The sequence below is a fragment of the Microcebus murinus genome, chromosome 2 (genome assembly GCF_040939455.1).
Source record: "Microcebus murinus isolate Inina chromosome 2, M.murinus_Inina_mat1.0, whole genome shotgun sequence".
Lineage (NCBI taxonomy): Eukaryota > Metazoa > Chordata > Mammalia > Primates > Cheirogaleidae > Microcebus > Microcebus murinus.
The window spans coordinates 3,667,501-3,684,299 of record NC_134105.1 but is presented as its reverse complement, the minus strand read 5'-3'; the positions used below and the strand labels follow the sequence as shown (position 1 = coordinate 3,684,299).

At 41.8% G+C, this 16,799-nt stretch overlaps 1 protein-coding gene across 2 annotated transcripts in view; it reads left to right on the top strand.

The window, feature by feature from the left end:
- Positions 1–12,713: 12,713 nt before the first annotated feature.
- Positions 12,714–16,799, top strand: part of TNFRSF9 (TNF receptor superfamily member 9) — an 18,859-nt gene continuing 14,773 nt past the window's right edge. The window contains exons 1-5 of one of the 2 annotated variants that reach the window (XM_012791506.3): positions 12,714–12,787; positions 13,473–13,653; positions 14,367–14,468; positions 14,856–14,993; positions 15,459–15,525. In XM_012791506.3, coding sequence (XP_012646960.2) covers positions 13,539–13,653; positions 14,367–14,468; positions 14,856–14,993; positions 15,459–15,525 — 422 coding nt within the window. In that variant the 5' untranslated portion in view covers positions 12,714–12,787; positions 13,473–13,538. The remainder of the gene's footprint in view (positions 12,788–13,472; positions 13,654–14,366; positions 14,469–14,855; positions 14,994–15,458; positions 15,526–16,799) is intronic. The other variant, XM_075993713.1, reaches the window with a different exon arrangement.

Genomic DNA, 16,799 nt, shown 5'->3' with positions numbered 1-16,799 from the left:
CCTGGTGCCCCACTGATAATACAAGTTATTTCCGATCATTTTCTATAGAGAGCACTGCACTGAATAACCTTATACATATGTCCTACTTGTGCAAGTATAACCAGAGGGGAAATTCCCAGAAGTGGGAAATACATTTGAACAACTCCATATAAGTTGAGCCACTTAGCATTCTCAGCAGAAATGCATGAAATCAAACTATATTTTAAATAAATCAGTGTTTTATTTTATTTTGGAATATTATGGGGGTACAAATTTTAAGGTTTCAATAAATGCCCTTTCCCCCTCCCCCCACAAGGTTTCAATTTAGATATTAAAATCACATTTATTTTCAAGAAATAACATTTTTCTTTGTTAGTTTACAAGGCACTAAATGGTGGTGAGAGTGTTTTGTATTTATTTTTTAAAATTGCAAAGAGTCATTTATGCAACATTCTGCACTTGTGCAAAAGTTTGAAATAAATGCCTTTAATTATTTGATATTTTAAGAAGAAACTTTTATGAGTTCTAAAATGACTTCACCTCTGGCTATTTGCAAAGGAAGCAAACAAAAGCCACCCCCTTTCAGCTTTGTAGGAGTGTGGCAAATAGGAATGACAGAGGAGGCAAGTGGTCAGATGTGTACTTGCAGAGCCACGGAGGGATTTAGGTAGATGGATGGAATGAAAACCAAAAGAAGGCATGCTGTTTTGCTCCAGTTCCTGCAGTAAACTTTTAAAAGGAGACAGCTGTGCTGGTGGCCTACAGCATGGGACAGCTATGAGAGACTAAAAATGGCAAAATAGATAGATCAACAGTGAGAGAGAGAGAGAGAGAGAGAATGAACCAGGGTTCACACTCCTGAGATACCTGCATTACCATCAAGCTCTGAAATGGATATTAATTTTTATCCAACTAATACATTGCATATTGTTTCTTTAAAACTCAAATATCACTTATGGTAGATTGGATTATTTTTCAAAAATAGTCTTTCACCTTCCACCAGCATGAGTGGAGTGTACTTCCTGTCCCTTGATTTTGGGTTTTGCCTTGATTGAGCCAGTGGAATGTTAACAGATGACTGATCAAAGCCTTAAAAAGTACTGACCTGATGATTTAGGCCCGCTCTCTTGTGCTTTTGAATTGTCATAGGAAGAACATTCACCCAGAGAAGTACTGTTGTCCCCTCCACCTGGGTTTCAGAATGAGTACATGTGGGACAGAGCTGCCCCAGCCAACCTGCACAACTAACAACCTGAAGCAATCACCACAGCAAATGGCAGACGGGGGCAGTCAGGTTTTGCTACATAACAGTAGCTAACTGATGCAGCAGCAGCCCTGACTCAGTCCTTCCTATTCAGCCCTGTTCTTCAGAAGCAAATATTGTCAATTCTTTAAATTATTTCTTCTGGTAATTATATCAGTATTTTTAAGCAGTATGCTAATATTTTCTTTCTTGTTTATTGGCTTTAGACATTATATATTGACTTCCTAGCACGTATTATCATCATTTTCATTCCGCAGATGTGAACATTGAGGTCCAGAAGGGTGAAATGACTGTAAAAGGTCCCGCAGTCTTGGTCAAATTCAGATATTCTAATGCCAAATTTCACACTCTACCCACCATGTATACTCTGTCAGTATTACTTAATAATAAGTCAGTAACATTTATGACACTCTTTTTACAGTTCACACATATTTTATAGAACAAAGCCAAAAAATTAAACCATTTACCAAAAAATATTGCAATAGTACTGGCAGTGAAGACACTTTCTCATTCAGTCCCCAATTTCCTGGCAGAATAACCCCATATCATCTTACAGGGTTACCTCTTTTTTGTTTTTTTTTTTTTGAGACAGAGTCTCACTTTGTTGCCCAGGCTAGAGTGAGTGCCATGGCGTCAGCCTAGCTCACAGCAACCTCAAACTCCTGGGCTCAAGCAATCTTTGTGCCTCAGCCTCCCAAGTAGCTACAGGGACTACAGACATGCGCCACCATGCCCGGCTAATTTTTTCTACATATATTAGTTGGCCAATTAATTTCTTTCTATTTATAGTAGAGATGGGGTCTTGCTTTTGGTTAGGCTGTTTTCTAGCTCCTGACTTCCAGCAATGTGCCCGCCTGGGCCTCCCAGAGTGCTAGGATTACAAGCGTGAGCCACCGCGCCCGGCCTTTATAATCTACTCCCTCTTAAACTCTACATTTGGTGAAGTCTTCATGTATTTTGAGAAATACAAACTAAAAACTCTTGCCTGTTTTCAAGGAACTTGGTTTCTTAGAGCAGTTGCAACATTTAATGAGGATATATTGTTCTGACTTGTGGAGCTCACAAGCCAATAATGGAGAAATGGCCTTCGCAATGTTAGCAATAGCCACCCATTCTGAGCCTGGTTCTGAAACACGACCCCCCACCCCCACCCCAGTTATCCTAATCACAATAGCAAAGAAACTACTTCCAGATTCCTTATTATTTTTCCATAGGTAGCTCTTACCTTTGGCATATCATCTTACTAAGTAAACACTCTAACAAATCATTCTCTGATATCCTTTTATTTCACTGATAGCCCTTCTCATCTTAGCATTTTCTTGTTTTTTGTTTACTTACTGTCTTGTCTACTCCCTAGTCCTGTGAACTCCACGAGGTGACCTTGGTCTTGGTCACTGCTGAATCCCTAGCATCTATTATAGTTCCTGGCATACAGCAAGTGCTCAATAACTACTTGCTGACCAAGCATTATCCTGACTTCACCTCATGTTATTTGACAGCTTTCTTTGATTATCGCTATAGATTAATAGTTTATATTTGTATAACACTATTGTTGCCAATAGTATTTCTTATCCCTATTTTAAACATATTCCTCATATCGAAGTCATTTCACCAGAGGAAAAATAGTGAAATGTAAAATGTCATGTGCAGTGGATAGGTTATTATTTTCACCTTTCCAGCTTCACGGAAGAGGAGAAATTTAAACTGCAGTTATTGGGCATAAGAAAGGCCTTTGGGACACTAAAATGTATTTTTCAACATCCAGTAAAGGCTAGGTTCAGGGCTCGCTCTAGGGAGGTCCAGGAGAAACGGCGAATTTCCCCTCCCGAGCCCCCAAAAGGTTAGGCTGGCGAGAACGGAGGAGAGTGGGCGAGCCCTGACATTTGAGGCAGCGCTGGCGCGAGGGGGAAATTCTGACACCGAGGTCTGTGAGGGGCCCCGGGAACGGCTTCGCCTCTGCTCCCACCGGTGTGAAAAGCCCCCCAGCGGGGGCCACCAAGCACAACTCCCACGGCGTGCCGGGCGCCGGAAATGGGTCGGCTGACCCGCAGTGACGTAAGGGCCACTTCCGCCGGCCGGGGCTCGCAGTCCCTGCGACGCCCGGGATTGGCCGAGCCGGCCTGCAGTGGGCGGGGCGCGAGGAGTGTGGCGTGCGTGCGTTCCCAGCCGCCTGTGCGTGGCCCCCGGCAGGTGAGCTGCTGCCGGCCCCGGCCTGGGCCCGAAAGGTCACTTCCTTCTGAGCGTCACGAGTGTGTCCCCGCCGTCCTGGAATCTCTGTGTCTCAGCTACCCCGTCGACTTCCGCGGGGGTGGTTGGCGGGGCTGCCTGCTGAGTGCAAGGGGGGAGATCAACGCCTTAGGCACCTGCTGGACCAGGTTCGTCCTGATGACCGCAGCGAATGGGCTCACCAAAGAACAGCGACATTTAACTTGTTCCCAGTCCCGGGACTCTTTGGTGTCTTGAATAGAATCCAGTCTCCGAATTGATGTATTTAGCACCTCGTTGGTGGCGCATTGGACAATCTACAAAGCCCAGTAGGGAAGCAAGGCTTGTGGCTTGGGCAAGGGTCTTTGTTTTTGTTTCTCTCTGGTGGTTTGCGGAAAAGGCTTACTGCCGTGCCCTACGTAGCGTCTTACTTCTAGAAGTGAGAGTAAGATTCGATTATTTAGAGTTTCAATCATGGGTTACCAAAAAGCTTTTAAAGTACTTTTTATTTGTAAAATGTGGATGATAATGCCTGCCCAGAGGTTGGTGAGGACCTAGTGAGATCTCATGTAAAACACCAAGCTCAAGGGAATTGAAACGTTGAGTCCCTTATTATTTTTTTCTATTGTGGTTCTTTAATTCTTCTTCCACGTTCTCAGATTCCTGGAGCCAGGAGCCAGGCCAACATTTCTATCAATGGGCAAAGTTATCCATATTCCACCCAGCAGTACTCATTTGAATCTAGCAAAACTTTCCTGGCTGAATCCTTGCCCCTGCTCTGTACTATATCCTGGAGTTCCCTTCCTTATCTTGACGTCCACCTGCTCTGGAGATTGTTAAGCAGCGGTTACACCCAGGGTGACAACCAGATTTTGGTGTCCTTTTGCATGTCTGTAGTTCTGTGGATCTGCTGACTTGGGGAGTGACCTCTATGTAGTAGATTAAAATTGCAAATCCTGAACATGTGGTTCACAGATTTCTTCCTCATCTTCCATATTCTTACCTCTTACTACTCCATAACTCAGCTCCTCTCTTCCTAGAATATACCCTGGGCTTTGCTTCCTCATGCTTTGGCATAAGCAGTCCCCTCGTCTTGGAATGCCCTCTGCTTCTAATCAGCCTTTCAGTGTATTAATATTATCCATCCTGCAAAACCCACTTACACTGCCAATCCCTCCAGGAAACTTTCTGTATTCCCACAGCATTTTGCCTTTCTATTATAGAATCTATAAGGCTGCGCAGCCTTGTCTTAGTTATTTATGTAATTTCCTCCTTCCTCTTAAGGCCGGGAAAGCTGTTGGGATGGTGTCTTATCCATGTATGCCTCACAAGACAGCAAAACTCCTTCCGGAAGTATTTACTGAGCTTTTGTCATGTGCTCTCAGCACTGCTCAGGGTGTCAGGGATACAACAGTGAACAAACTATGTCTGTCTTGTGGAGCTTATGTTCAGTGGGAAGATACAGGTGATAAACAAATGCACAAATTAATGATTGTGCCAGATGGTAATATGTGCTGTGAAGGAAAGTAAAGAAGTGCGAGGAGATGGAGAATTAATGTTCATGGGGTGTTCTCTTTTAGAAAGTGGTCAAGGGATGCTTGCTTTTTTCTTCTGAGAAGGAAACCTGAATAAGATAAGCAAGTCATATAAATAGCAGGAGGACGTGTATTTTATTTTTTGAGGAAGAGCATTTTAGATGGGGAAACAACAAAGTAAAGGGCCTGAGTCAGGAATGTGTTTGGCATATGAAAGAACAGCAAGGAAGTCAGGCCAGAGGAGAGTGGTAGGATGCAAAATAGCTTTTAACAGGGTTCAGATGATGTACAGATGTGCATTAGACTTTCAATAAAGTCATTGAATTGATAAGGGATAGACAATAATGATAGAAATAATGAAACTTGGAAATTACTTGAGGTTGAGTGTAACAGAACATGTAAAAGTGTTTACACCTTATAGGTACATTGGAATTCTTATGTAGTGCGGTAACATTTAACAACAACAAAAAAACTTCATGAAAACCAATGGTTTATGTAGTGATCTCCCATTATAATAGAAATCTAGAAGAACAGGAGACAGAGTCTGTGGAGGAAGAACTAGAATGACTTGTGAGTGGAATTATCTGGTAGATAATCCTGATCACCATTAAAAAGTTCAGAAGGAAACAAAATCCCATCCTAATGTTGTCATTTTATTTGGAGGAAAGAATACTTGAATGTTTGTTGATAAAAGTTGAGATAACTTTATTTATTTTAATAATACTTTCCTTCTCTCGCACTAAGATGAATGCTGGGGATGGAGAGCCTGTACCCACAGCCAGAAGCTGGCCCTCAGCACAAAGTCATGATACTTCAGGGTTACCTTGCTTTGGGGTGATATGCTTTGATCACAGTTGTCTCTTGCAGCCCCTTAGTGGCATATGGCAACTCTCTCTCTCTCCATCAGAATTTAAAATTGAGGTCCACCTGCTTGAGTTTAAAAATACAAAGCACGTGTTTACTTAATCATTTTTGATTATGTACTTTTTTTTCCAGTTATTCTAGGGTCCCTCCGAAAAGGGAGACTGTGAGATTACCCAATTCTGCTCTTCATCACATTTCTCAAAGTTTAAATTGACCATCAGTTTCGTGGTAGTCATTCACGTAGATAAGCTCTGATGTGGTTTCCAACTCAGCTCTCAAACCAGTGAATCAACAATCTCACTCGTGGTTGCTGAGTCAACACGTTTTTATTCATTCACAGGAATGAACCATTACGAGTAGCTCCTTCCTGGCTTAGTCAGACGGGTTGGCCAAATGTTAAGGTAGCTTTGGAATGAGACCTGGGTTCCCTCCCTGGCCTCTTTTTTTCTTAAATGTAGCAGTATGGCATGGTGGGAAAGTGTGTTGTCTCTGACGCCAGCCTGTCTGGGTTTAAGCCCAGGTATGCCTCATGCTAACTAATTTACCCTGAACAAATGAATTATCCCTCATGCCTCAGGTTCCCCATATTTGTAACAGGGTAACAGAACCTCTGTACTTCCAAAGGTTATATCACCATTAAATGAATTTACCTAGGTAAAGCTAGAACATTGGCCTAGAGTCAACATTCAAATGTTGCCATTAGTCCTGGCTCAATTACTCAACTCTCTCAGCTTCTGTTTCTTTAACATTAGAATAGTAACAACAGTTCTTACCTCATAGAGTTGATAGGAGGCTAAATAAAATAAAGTGTTAGCTACAGTATAGCATCTACAATGCAGGAAGCCACCCATAATTATTAGCTATTAAGTATTAGAAAGCATGTATTCATCAATAACCATAATCTGTTTAAATTCAGTGATGAAGGGATCAGAGCAGTGGACTACAGGAAGTGACACATCATAAACGTGCCATCGTGATGAGGACAGTGAGGGGTAGAAATGGTGTAGAGTTCATGCCTTAAGCTAGTGAAGCTAGTGATAGGATCTGAAGAAATAAAGTGAAAATATCTCTTCTTGGAGTAAGAGCAAGTTCCCAGAGCTACAACTGCTTAAGTGCATGAATGACAATGAAGAGTCTTTGTGCAGGGCTGTGACACTGGGGTCCCCAGATGCCTAAGAGGGCACAGATAAAATTCAGAGAGTCCATGAAGTTAGATGGGAAAATTTGTCTATATCATCACTAACGTTTAACGGATATCTAGCATTTCCTTCCATTTTGAATATAAAAATCAACAGAGCATAGCTGAAGGAACAGTACCCGCGGCTTTGCACTGATAGAAATCAAAGTTAATTCATTTCACATTACAGTTCTTACAGATATCCCAAATACCATTCACATTCACGATTCATTTGAAATTATGACAGGTGTGTGTTATGAAGAAGTCCATATATGACCACATCACAAATTGTTTTTTTTTTAAATATTTGATAGGTATATTTCAGTGCAATTAGTTTCCAATGTAATCATTTGTATTATGTTTTAGGAATTGAAGAATACTAATTTGAGAAGGGTCCGCAAGCACCGGGCCCATAGTTGTGTGTCTTGGCACAGACAGGTTTAAGAGTCCTGGTTGAGAGGACAGACTCTGGAGCCAGAGAGCCGAATTCAAACCCTTTCTCGGCTCCTCATCAGCCAGGGGACGCTAGGGAAGCCACCCGGCTTCTCTGTGCCCTAGTTTCCTGTGAAACAGGGACAAGGTGTTGTAAGGTATAATTGAGGGGACTTGTGTACACACGTAGAGCAGTGTCTCGGGTGTAGTAAGCCCTCAGTCGATGTCAGGCACAGTCAGAAAGGCATTTTATGTAAGACCTGAGAAAGGAAAACTGCACAGCTGGGGGGGGTTGCACACTCTAGGATGATTTCCCGAGGAAGCAGGGGAGGTCATGAAGAGGTAGGCAGATGACGGGACAGGGGTGGGCAAACTCGTGCATACATTCATTCATTCAATAAAGGTTTATTGAATACCTACTATGTGCCTCTCAACACTTTTGTGGCCTGGAGAATGTGTAGGAATGGAGCCCACACATGTCTAAATATTTAAAAGTGGAAAGTCAAGCTAAAGAAGAATATGTTCTATTTTCCTGCTTTAACAGATAGGCCTTCAAAATGAAATAAAAAATTATCATTTTTATGTGACAAATCGACAAAATTTCAAAGATGACTAAGTTTATCATTGCAGATGTGTAGCTGTTCTTTGATAGCCTGGCAATGTTTGAATGGGCGGTAAATAAAGACACTCATAATTCACAAATGATTGTATATTTGCTCCATAAAATTTATTTTTCTTCCTTTCATTTCATTTGTTATAAAAGAGGATTTCACATAATTTGTGTTTTGACAGAAATGTCTTGAAGGATGAAGATTTCTTCCCATTCCCACACCCAAAGTATGCTGAATTTGTATGTATTTAATGTAAAATGTGCATCTATGTAAAATTTTTAAAATTATTTTTCATGTTAATTTCTAAAAAAGTTATTTTTCTAAAAGTTTTTAAATTATTAGAATTAAAATATAAATTATGGATAAATATCAAATATTAAAAATTACATATCTAAGATTTTTTGTTTTTTGAAGTTTAAATTGTATTAAATATTTTTATAAGAATTAAAATTGTTTGCAATTCTGGGGTTCAATGTCCTCTTCTAGGTGATTCTAGGAAAGAATCAATCTTGCAGTTCTTATATTACATGTCACATATATGCATATCAAGAGGAATATAAATTGTTTAATATTACAAAGGGTTCCTCAGACTTTGTGTGCAACTCTTGTGAATTCCATGCTAATTTACAAGGACCCCCGAGAATCATAAACTGGAACATAAATACGATGGAAAAGGTGGGTTCTTGGTATTTCTGGGAAACTATGCTTTCTGTAATACTCTTGCATAATAACAGATTATGTAAGACCCTGTTACACCCTTGGTATCTGAGAGAGATTTGACAAATTGACTTGCCTTGTCCCTGCCCTGATACCCCCAGGGCTCACACCCTCCCTCCCCTCCTTGGGAGCAGCAGCATAAGCCTGTAGCCCTCGCAGCTCAGCTCGGGACAGGCAGTTTCAAGGACACAGATGTGGAGGAGCGTTTACAAGAGCCTGACACTGTGAGTCCTGAAGGAGCCAAGGTTTACAGTCACGCGTCCCCTGTACCAGCATCATACACCAGGTCCCCAGACACAGATGCGCCTGCGTGTTAGTTGTGTGTGTGTGTGTGTATTTGTGATTTGTGGGGTCCCACACCAGCTAAAACATATTTTACTTAGCGTCTTTAGCTTGATGCACAACTTCTAAATATTTGGACATATGGTACGTGGGCCATACTCTTGTCCTGGATACTGCACGGGGGTGACGCAGGGGGAGGCTCTGAAGTTGGAGATAAATATGTATGAGTCGTTGATGTGTAAGTGGATACCACATAGAGACAGGGCCGAACAGGCAGGAAAATTGAGCAAATTTGATGACTGTAAACATTCTACCTTTCCTAACAATATGTACTTCCTTCTCTCTCCCTACTCTACCTTCTTCCTCTGATTTCCTACTCATTCTTCTTTTTCCAACTTCTTTTTAATTTACTCCTTCTCAAACCTCAGAATTCCCACTGGCATTACAAGCACCACGTATGCCTATCAGTGAGTGACTGCTACCTTGACCAATGGGTGCTCGGGTAGGGGGAGGGGACACTGAATCTTGAAAGACTTTATCTTTCAGGGGGGTGACAAGTACAAATAATGAATATTCCATGGATTAGATTGCCTTTAAGAGCATATTTTATAGGAAGCTTACTTTTTTATTTGTTTTGGAGACAGTGTCTGGCTATGTTGCCTGGACTGGTCTCACACTCCTGGCCTCAAGCAATCCTCTTGCCTCAGCCTCCCAAAGGGCTGGGATGACAGTCTTGAGCCAACATGCCTGGCCAGGAAGCTTATTTTTAGGGCTGTTTGTCTTTCCAAATAACTTCTTTATCTTGTTTGGAGTAGTTGAGCCTTTATGCTATTTGGCCTCAAAGTACCCTCACTTGAGATATCCAATATTAGACCTGTAGTCAGTCAGAATAAAATCTATTCCTTGGCTTAGAATAAGATGTTTAGAATATAATGCAATAAATATTAATAATACTATTAAAGTCCCAATGTTTTTCTAGAGTCATTTCTGATTTGGTTTGGGAAAATTTTATAGAAGAGAAATTTTTTGTTGCATTTGAAACATTAGAGAGCTAAAATGGATAAAGTAGTGTGGTAAATATTTTAAAACAAATGAAAATCATACTAAAAGAGTGTTACACCTTTTGCTAGCTCACATAGTATATATATCTGGTCAACTGTATAATTTGCCTTAGCTTACTATGATGATTTTATAACACAAAAATATAATAACATGAATTCTCTAAATACCTAAATAGAGTATAGCCTTCAGTAGAATAATTTAACTGTAGGCTGGCAGAACTAATGTTGAGAATCTTTCAGCTCATGAGAGACTTTTATGTTACTGGCATAAAAGCTTGAGACAGTGAGCTAATGACTGTGCTGGGAAACTAAATATGTCATTTCAGGGGAGTAGTTTCTCTGCCTACGTTTAGAATGTCCAAAACGTAGACTAGTGAGTAACACGTAGTTAGATGAAAATACAGTCCAGTTAAATGTCACGCTGCAATGTCAGACACGGAGGACCACATGTAAATGACGTGGTCACCTGGTTAGATGGTGACTTCGATGGTGTCAGGAGGTGCCCCGTCTAGTTCGTATGCATGGCACTTTCACATCCAGCCAATCCTGCTAAAGCAGGAGGAGGAGATCCCAAAATATCACAGGTAAAGTGACTCTCAAATGACTCTCAGAATTTGGAAATGAATTTTGTAGGCAGCTCGTGCATTTCTCCCCTTTTCTGTTGTGACTTGCACTGTGGCTGCTTTCCTGGTGATCAGTGTGGGAGGCGGGGAAGGAACACTTCAAACCAGCAAGTCTGAGAATAGCAGTTACTACTTGCTGAGCACTATGGGCCAAGCACTGAGCCGAGAACTTCATGTTCATTGTTTCATTTAATCCTCACTAACTGAGGATGATGTATGGTGTTTCTCTACCTGTACGATGAGGTTGAAAAGAACTGAGAGGGAGGTTGAGACATTTGCCCAAAGTGACACAACCATGAATGGCAGAGCCTGGGTTCGATCGCAGTCACTCTGACAGCCACGCATGGGCTCATGGCAACATTGAGGTCGCAAATCAAAATCACAGTGAGACACCACTTAACACCTACGAGCATGAGTATAATTTTTTTAATGGAAAAATTACAAGTGTTAGCAAGGATGGGGAGAAATTGAAACCCTCACTGGCTGCCGGTGGGAGTGTATTAATAAAATGGTGCAGCTGCCGTGGAAAACAGTCTGGCAGCTCCTCAAAAAGTGACACAAGATTGCCACATGATGCAGCCATTTCACTGCTAGGTATACACCTAAGAGAACTGAAAACCTATGTCCACACAAAAATCTGTGCATGAATGCTCCCAGCAGCGTTATTCATAATTGCCCCAAATTGGAAACAACCTCAATGTCTGTCTGCTGCTGAATGGATGTACAGAGTTTGGTATAGCATACAATGCAATATAATTCAGCCACGACAAAGAATGAAGTACCACTACACACTACAGCATGAGTACACCTTGAACATCACGCTAATCGAAAGAGCCAGTCGCCGCGACCGGAGTCGGGCACACATGGAAAGCGCTTGGCGCGTGGTAGGTCTTTCGTAAGTATCAGCTCCCTTGTCTTCCTTCATCCCCCAGTTGGAAACCAAGCCTCCATTTTTCTGGAGGAAAAGTCGTTCTTTTCTGTTTGGCTAATAATGGAAAACCCATCTATTTTAGTAAAAACTACTCTTGATATCCCTTCCCCCTGCCTACGTTTCCCTGGTGGTTTTCCTGAGGGTCTCTGGCCACTCAACGCTGGACAGGTTCTTCTTAGAGTCTCTGGAGTGACCTTCTCCTTCCTCCTCTCTCTCCTCCTCCTCCTTCTCTTCCTCCTTCTTCCTCCTCCTCCTCCTCATTCTTCCTTCTCCTCTTCCTCCTTCCCTCCTCATCCTGTTCTTTTCTTCCTCCTTCTCCCACCCTCCTCCTTGTCTTCTTCCTCCTCCACTTCCTCTTTTTCTTTTTTTTTCCCCCTAAATAACTGAAATCATGGCTTTCTAAAAATCGCTCCTAGTTCTCAGCTTTACCCCACAGTGCCACCCGCCCTGTGAACGCTTTGCCTCCACTTCTCCCTCCTTCTCCAGTCTCTCCCACAGTGGCAGGAGCCGGGCGGGTCCTGGGTGCCACCGGGCTCCGTGGCCCGCTGGGTATCTGGCTGGGTGCACAGCCCCAGTTTGCTCATTTGCATAGTGCTGCTCCAATAGTGACAGTGGCGAGACCAACTTCTAGGGTTCCTTCGAGGATCACGATCACTAAAGTGTGTCTCTGGTTTCTGGTACATCAGCTGCGCTCCAGAAATCATAGCTACAGCTTCGCCATCATTATGCAGTTAGGGGGCAACGTGTGGCAAAAGTGCTGATCTTTATTTAAAAGTTAGTTTCATCCCTCAAATCCCAGACACAGTATTTTAAGGACGCACGAAATCCCTTTCGCAAAGTCGTCTGAGGAATGTCCTAACCGTAGAAAGCTGCTTCCAAGAAACGGTTTGAAGTGCCATCGTCAAGCAGGGGACAGGTACTCAATGGGATTTTGGGGCCAGCAAATGTGAAAGGAGCCAGTCACAGAGCTGTGGTGGGGATTTCCCACGAGGCCCCGCCCCCGGCTGAGTCACCCCGGCCTCCTGGGCTTGACCTGCTGTGAGCCCTCGGGCACAGACCCTGGGGAGACCGAGGAGTGGGAAGTGTGCTGCGCCTGAGATTGCAAGGTTGGTCCATTTGGGGCAGTGGGTGGGGGGATTGGGGACATGAGGATGGAACCTTTCTTGTCTGGACATTTTTCTCTTCTAATTTGTAATGACTTCTCTTCAATAGCTTGTTAAATAAAGATCAAGAACCTGACCTGAAAAGATATTTTGACTCCTTAGTTTTCTTACTATACAAGCTTCAGGTCTTAAAGTGTGCAACTATATGTCTGTGTTTAAGATAACGCGATAATGAATTGAGGAGAGAGATCTTCCAACATGTTAGTGTTAGGTGCTTAGTGAAAGGAGGAGTAGAAATGGTGAGATACCACCTCCTTGCACTGAACTGTCTGATGACACTGACAGGTTCTCTCCACAGGACTCTATTTCAGGGGCAACAAACAATTGGCATCATTGAAATCTGCAAAGTACCTATGAAAGTCCCCAAAAGTTCTTGTTGTTGTTATTTCTGCATTTTGGCAGAACATGTTGGAAAATGCACTCTTAGACTTTGGTAAACCTGCACAAAGCTGTGTGATTAGTCAAACTTGTCTTGTCATAGAAGTTCCTATGAATTTGCTACTTTTCCATAATATTCCATCATTAATTGTTCCCGAGTTATGGTCTTGTGGAATTGTGTAGGTGATGCTTGACATGCAGACAGTTCCGGAAGGAGAAACCACCCTTCCTTGGAAATTATCTTTTGCAGAGTGACATTTGTGGGACTGGCTGACTTGATTAAAGTTCTTTTGGAACCTTTCCTAGTAGCATATCTATGCAAGATTTCACCATGGGAAATGGCTATTACAGCATGGTGGCAGCTGTCCTGTTGGCCCTGAATTTCGAAAGGACGAGATCAATGCAGGATTTCTGTAGTAACTGTCCGGCTGGTAAGTATGCAATTAACATGTGTATCTGACCTGTTGTGTTGAAACCATGGTTGAGTTCGTCAATGAATGAATCTCTTATTCATTCATCTACAAATATTCACTGGATGCTACAGATGAGCTGTGTGGACACCGTTAAGTCATTTAACCTCTTGTGCCTCAACTACCATCTGGGGATAATAGGAGAGCCCATCTCACAGGGTGGCTAGAAGGATCATAGGATGGGCTTAGAACAGTGCATGGCACGTGGCAGGAGCCCGGTAAATGTCAGTTTGCCTGTGAGGCTCTGTGCCAAGACTGGGGGCACAGCAGGGAGTTAGCAGGTGGCAGAGGACTTAACAGGGGGACAGTCAGACACTACGTTAAATTTTAGTGTAGCAGTGAAGGACATTGATCTCCCCCTGGATCCAGTCTATGATCTCCTGGATCAATCAAGAGAATCGTTCTACTTTATTTGATAGACAAAGGAAAGTAATTTCTTTCTGTTGATTTATTTATTATAACATCCTTATTTTCTTATTTCTAGTTCTGCAATTATGCAAAAGACAGTCTTACCAATGTAAAAATTTTAGAAGTCCGTCAAAATAATGTCTGTCACTGTGGTGTCTAGAAAACAAATCATTGTTTTGTACTCTAATTTTCCTGCAAACTTCATAGTGCTTTGGGTGACAGTTGTCCATTGTCAAGCATGTACAGCTATTATCTGCCTTTCTTAGGTACTTACTGTGGGGAAAACAAGACTTGCATTCCCTGTCGTCCAAATAGTTTCTCCAGCATGGGTGGACAAAGGACCTGTGTCATATGCAGGCAATGTAAAGGTATGATTTAAAAGATGTTTTCTCCATCCAGAAGATTTTGGCGAAGATAAGCTTTTACTCCCTATTTACTGATTGATCTTGAAAATCTCAAGTGTCAAAGATGCTGACTCCTCTGCCAATTGGGCAGGTCCAGTAAGATAATTTACTACCATAGCAATTATTTGTGGATCGGTGCTTTTTAAATATTAGAGGAAACATTCATTTGATGAGAGAGATGTTTTTAATCAGCAAAATGTAAAAATGTCTTAATGGAGATTTAAAAGCAAACTGTGTACCCTAAAGTCACGAGGAACGTAAGTAGAACGAGCATGATTTTTATTGCAGAACATAAATTTGCTCCCTGGATTTGGAGGTCAAGTATGATAAAATGTTGGGGGCACTTTGTAGGTTTTTTCAGGATCAAGAAGCCATGCTCCAACTTCAGCGATGCAGAGTGTGACTGCATTTCGGGGTTCCACTGCTTGGGGGCAGCATGCACCAAGTGCGAGCAGGATTGTAAACAAGGTCAAGAATTAACAAAAGAGGGTAGGTTTGCTCCTCTTCCATCCAGTGCAGTGTTTATTATGTAGACATATGTCATTAGCTTAGGTTTTGAGCCTTTGAATATAAACAATATTAATAGATTTATAGAACCTTAAAGTAACAAGTGATGAGCCAGTGAATCATGTATATATTAATACCATATTTTAATTAATACTTTAAAATTAAGAAAATGATATTTCCATTATTTTTCCACAAATGGAAGTAATATGAAATCAGAACATTTGTTAATTTCCAGAACTATATGCCTCTTCACACATTTTAGATATATACTGTACTCTATGTACAATTAGAATAAAACTAGTGATCTTAGGGCTTTGTTTCAAGAATTCTTGAACAATTTGTGTGGGTTGTATCAAGTTAATGACTTCACTGTAATGTTCATCACAGGAAAAGTTAAGAAATGATGAAAATGCATCCTGTTTATTATTGCTGTCATTTTTATGCAAGGTTGTAAAGATTGTTGCTTTGGGACATTTAACGATCAGAAACATGGCATCTGTCGACCCTGGACAAAGTATGTATCATTTCCTTTTGCTAAGAAACATTAATTTCCTTTTGCTTACAAAACAAAGAATCTGGGTTAAATTTTTTTTAAAGATGAGGAATGCTATCATTAAAACCTTTTTACACCTGTCAAGCATAAACAGAGCGTAACATACTAATACTGCAAGGTCCTCGTGACTCAATAAGCAAAGTGAGGATTGTCTCCAAAAATAATGCCCGGAGCATCCAGATCAGACCTGCGGGTGGGACGTTGCCACTGTCCGCACAGGTGGGCTTCTGTTCTTGGCCTCCTTCTAATCTCTCTGCTGCCTCCTACATTTCCTCACCAACCAGCCCATCTCCATGCTCAGTGCCAGCCCTGAGAATGACACATAACGAGGCCGAAGACTGCTTGTTACCCTCCTAACCGTAACATGTGCTTGGGCACGCACGGCCACCACAGGCAGTAAAAAGCCAATGGTATCTGAGAGAATGTGGCTGTCGACTCGTGGGACCAGAGCTCCTCAAACCGTGGTCAGGTGCTGGTCCACTTGAGGTTTGATATATGTGCCCGGCAACAGCAGGGCCTGGTTGGAGAGGAAGCATTTAGAAACTTTTAAGGCAGATTGGCAGAGTAATGTGGTCTGTTGATTCTAAGACTAAAAATTTGAGCCTTTTTCTTTTCTCTCTCTTTTTTTTTCTCGAGACAGGGTCTCACTCTGTCACCCCAGTTAGGTGCAGTGGCATCATCATAGCTTACGGCAACCTCAAACTCCTGAGTGCAAGCGACCTTCCTGCCTCAGCCTCCAGAGTAGCTGGGACTACATGCCTGGCTAATTTATATATATATATTTATATGTTTTATATATAAATTATATATTTTTATATATTTTATATCTATTTTATATTATATATATTTATATATATATATATTTTAGCAGAGACAGGGTCTTGCTCTTGCTCAGGCTGGTCTGAAACTCTTGACCTCAAGCAATTCGCCTGCCTTGGCCTCCCAGAGCCTCGTATTTTATATTGCCTTTGTCTTTTTTCTATTTTACTTTATTATAGAAAATCATTTTATTATTATTTTATATTTACATTTTCATTATAGTTTACAAGTGGCATTGGTTTGTAACAGATTGGAAAGGTTTTTCTTTAAGACCTTCCAACACATGTTCAGAGTAGCCAAGTGTGTCTGCACAGAAAGGCGGGTTTCAGCCCGGCCTTGGAGGACGGGGAGGTAAAGGAGCAAGGGAAAGGCACAAGGACCAGGGCGGTCATGGCAATGCGGATAGCTGCCGTTTA